Genomic DNA, 3,377 nt, shown 5'->3' with positions numbered 1-3,377 from the left:
TCAAACTTTCTACATAGCATAAAGATATCAATATGTATCAAAAAATGTAATAAAAATTTGGGGTGATTTTGGAACCAATTTTCTGTAAAAACCATGGTCTATAGCCTTGAGTATTTTTCAAAAATTGGCCCATTTTAAAAAATGGTCATAGCTTAAAAATTTTGTATTAGAATCAGCTCAAACTTTCTGCACAACATAAGGGCATCAATATGTATCAGAAAATATAATAAAAATTGTCGGTGATTTTGGAGCCATTTTTTAAAGGGTAACTACCATGTATTTTTAGGGTATTTTTTTATTGGCTTAATATGATTGCCTGACCATACTAGTGATGTGTATTCAGTTTTACTGTCCAAAAAATTTATTCACTGAGATATGAGCTCTCAAAGATGCTTATTTTTGCTTCCTGCCATACTACTTCCTGTCAGTGGGTGTGGTTAAACGTGACATCACAAGAGGCATAGATATAATAGATCTGAGTAAATGAAAGGGATAGGAAACTTCCGTTGCGTGGGCGGATTATTTCATTAAGATTATTAGGTTGCCTAGCAACATAGGTAAGTTAGTAAAGTTACCCTTCTCGGGCCTTTTCCTTCACTGTTCGGCGTCCTATTTCAACTCATAACTCTAAAGTGACTTGTGTTCATCCTCTGCAATGATAATTAAAGGCATTACAGATTTAACTATTACCAACTATTCTATACATTATTATGGAGGGCACACAACATAAATGACTCCGATGACAGATTTGGTGACTGATTTATAATCAATTCAAAGTTTTTGCAAAGACCTTTGTTTTGTACCTTTTTCTTTACAGTTCAATGATTGGCACATTTAAATGTGATATGAAAGCAAAGCTTGATGTACACTTGAGGGCACGCACATACTTTAATGTATGTGACAAAAACACAATTTGAGAAAAACCATTATGAAGTTGTACTATTCCATAATGTTTGATAATTTTCTTAATAATCCCATCGTAAAATTGAAAAAATCCTATAAATAGGGAAATTATTATGGTATGGGTAACTAGCATTTCCTGCCGCGAACGGAAGTTTCCAATCCCTTTCATTTACTCTAATATCTATGGTGTCTCGTTTATTCCATTGTAATAGGTACATGCATGAACTCTCATACTTCTTTGTACTTACAGTTTTGAAAATATGTGTAAAATATAAATAACAACAACAAAAATAATGATAATTGTAAATATGTAAATAGATATGTAAATTAATAGGTATGTAAATCAAGATCAGCAAATTCTAAGTGTTAAGATTTATCTTTAAATAATTATTGCACAAAAGTCATGGTTGTATGTACTTGCACTGTTGTGCTCTTGAAGCACAACAGTACAATAGTGCCTTGGCAATTGGCATTGATGGTGGGGAACAATTTCCTGCCATCAATGTCTCATCACACTAGTGGCACTGATGAGGCCGGGAGGTGCCGTGTTGTGGTCTTTGTGTGCGGGGAGGTGTGTTGTGAAAAGTAACCACTATCACGGCCACTTGAGAAGGCCTTTTGAGAAGGTTTATTTGATGAAGCTTTTAACAATGCCTTGTCCCTTAACTGCTTTTGTTGAATCTCTAAATGTTCCTGTTCAATCCTCTCTCCTTTTTCCAGCAATAAGGAGTGTTGACGCTGCATTTCATCTGAGGTATCTTCTTCCTCCTCTGCCAACTCTTCTGTTGATACTTCTCTGAGTCTCTCTGCTATTTCCATTGTATATGAAGGAGTTTCGATTGTTATTCCGTTTTCTTTAAGTCGTTTCATGTGTTCTTCATTGCTTAGGAAACTCATAACTTTGAGCACTGAGGTGAACAGGAAAAATAGCATAAGTAATTAGTATGCATTTGTAGCCGATACTTTGGAGTAGGTGCTCATTATCTTTTAGAAAAGGTACCCATTCATTTAATTCTTTTTTATTTCGGGTTTTCCACTTTTGTGAAAGACTAATAATGACAATTGGTAGTCCTACGACAGTGCCTGGGTTTAGATGAGGGTTCTCATCAAAAACCTCAATCAGTTGATAAAAGGCAGGCTCTTCAATGAACTTACAATAGTGCTTCTCGTACTCTACTACCTCAGCTTGTGCCTTTTCATACCCATCTCCACATATAACTTCACTTGAAAATTTTTTAAGGAGATTATAATTTAGGTAACCAACGAAATAATTTTTAACGAGGAACTTAAATACTTCATTTATGCTTGTAATTTTATCGATTACTTTGAAGTAGGAGCTAATTCCATGCGACTGATTAAGACACTTTCCTTGCAATATAGCTATTAGCTGGATCTTAACTATTTCTACATTGGCATTTTGTGACAGTGTGTGTATTTGCTGAAGGAACTGGTGATATTTTTCTTCCAATTGAAGGGCTTGCACTGTTAGCAGATCTAACTGTGATGCTTTCTGATGCATTGAAGTGACAACTAGGAAAAAGAAAGAGAAATAGATGCTCATTTATAGCAAATGTGATTTTGTAGCTATTGTATGGTCATCACAGTGCACAACTATGATGTACCTGTGATTGTGCTCCAAGCAGGTTCTGTTGAAAATGATAATTCTTCCATACTAGTTTGAGCTCCTGTAAATAACAAAAATGTGAATGTGATTTAATTATTGTGACAAATTTGTTTTACACTTCATGAATTACCTATTTCAGTGGTTTCTGTGGTTTTAGATGCTTCCTCCTTCACTTTTTCTTCATATTCCTGAGCCATTCTGTCCTCTCCTATTACTTTGAGTCTCAGTACCTCAACCAGTTGATTGTGACTAGCTCCTGGTTGACTACTGATCCAAGCACGAAACATCTGTGTTCTTTTTTCTTGTGTATCTGATCTCTCTGAATCAATTTCTTGGAGCTTCTTGTCATCAACTCCTAGCTGTAGACCCAACTGATGCCATTTGTCTGTCCTCACTATAGCACACACAGTCTTAAGAACTGGTTTACCATTCATAACTGAACTCAAGCTGTTAGGAGGGAGAAGAGGAGTGAGAGAAAGACTTCTTTCAGCCATTCTGGTGTTAGATTTTGTCAGGCTGCTTAAAGGTAGCAGATGTCCTTCAGAGTGAGTGAATTGGAAGCATGTAGCTTATGCTATTGTTATGCAGCAGCTAGTAGCTACCGTATAGCTAGAAATTTCTGTGGCCCAAATTTTTTTGCGAATTTTAACAAAATCGCAAAAATAATTAAATCCTCAAAAAATAGGTAAAGTAAAAGGTGTGGCTCGCCACGCCTTTTTTCTGTAATTATAGTGAAGCACATGGCGTGTTCTTGGCACTGTTCCAGTACAATTTTAAGCAGAGTCAAAGAGTAATCCTATCTTGCCTAATATCCGGATAGAGCTTTGTGTCATCATCAACTATAGTTCTG

General features: G+C 35.7%; 1 protein-coding gene across 1 annotated transcript; it reads right to left on the bottom strand.

Moving 5' to 3' along the window:
* Positions 1 to 1,251: 1,251 nt before the first annotated feature.
* On the bottom strand, positions 1,252 to 3,116 carry LOC109584921 (uncharacterized). Its single transcript, XM_020000835.1, has 3 exons — positions 2,658 to 3,116; positions 2,526 to 2,588; positions 1,252 to 2,433 (listed from the first exon to the last, which is right to left on the bottom strand). The coding sequence occupies exons 1-3, from the start codon at positions 3,019 to 3,021 to the stop codon at positions 1,781 to 1,783; spliced, it is 1,080 nt and encodes a 359-aa protein (XP_019856394.1). The 5' UTR covers positions 3,022 to 3,116; the 3' UTR covers positions 1,252 to 1,780.
* Between the last annotated feature and the right edge of the window lie 261 nt (positions 3,117 to 3,377).

Source organism: Amphimedon queenslandica, unplaced genomic scaffold (genome assembly GCF_000090795.2).
Source record: "Amphimedon queenslandica unplaced genomic scaffold, v1.1 AMPQUscaffold_13149, whole genome shotgun sequence".
NCBI classification, from domain to species: domain Eukaryota; kingdom Metazoa; phylum Porifera; class Demospongiae; order Haplosclerida; family Niphatidae; genus Amphimedon; species Amphimedon queenslandica.
Note: the sequence above shows the minus strand (reverse complement) of the source record. Positions and strands in the feature narration are given on the sequence as shown.

What these genes read in the sequence shown, in the direction of transcription:
- LOC109584921 (XM_020000835.1), bottom strand. Translation starts at nt 3,021, where the DNA reads ATGGCTGAAAGAAGTCTTTCTCTCACTCCTCTTCTCCCTCCTAACAGC. An exon ending in CACAGAAACCACTGAAATAG is followed by an intron (nt 2,589 to 2,657) that starts GTAATTCATGAA and finishes TGTTATTTACAG; the next exon opens with GAGCTCAAACTAGTATGGAA. An exon ending in TGCTTGGAGCACAATCACAG is followed by an intron (nt 2,434 to 2,525) that starts GTACATCATAGT and finishes TCTTTTTCCTAG; the next exon opens with TTGTCACTTCAATGCATCAG.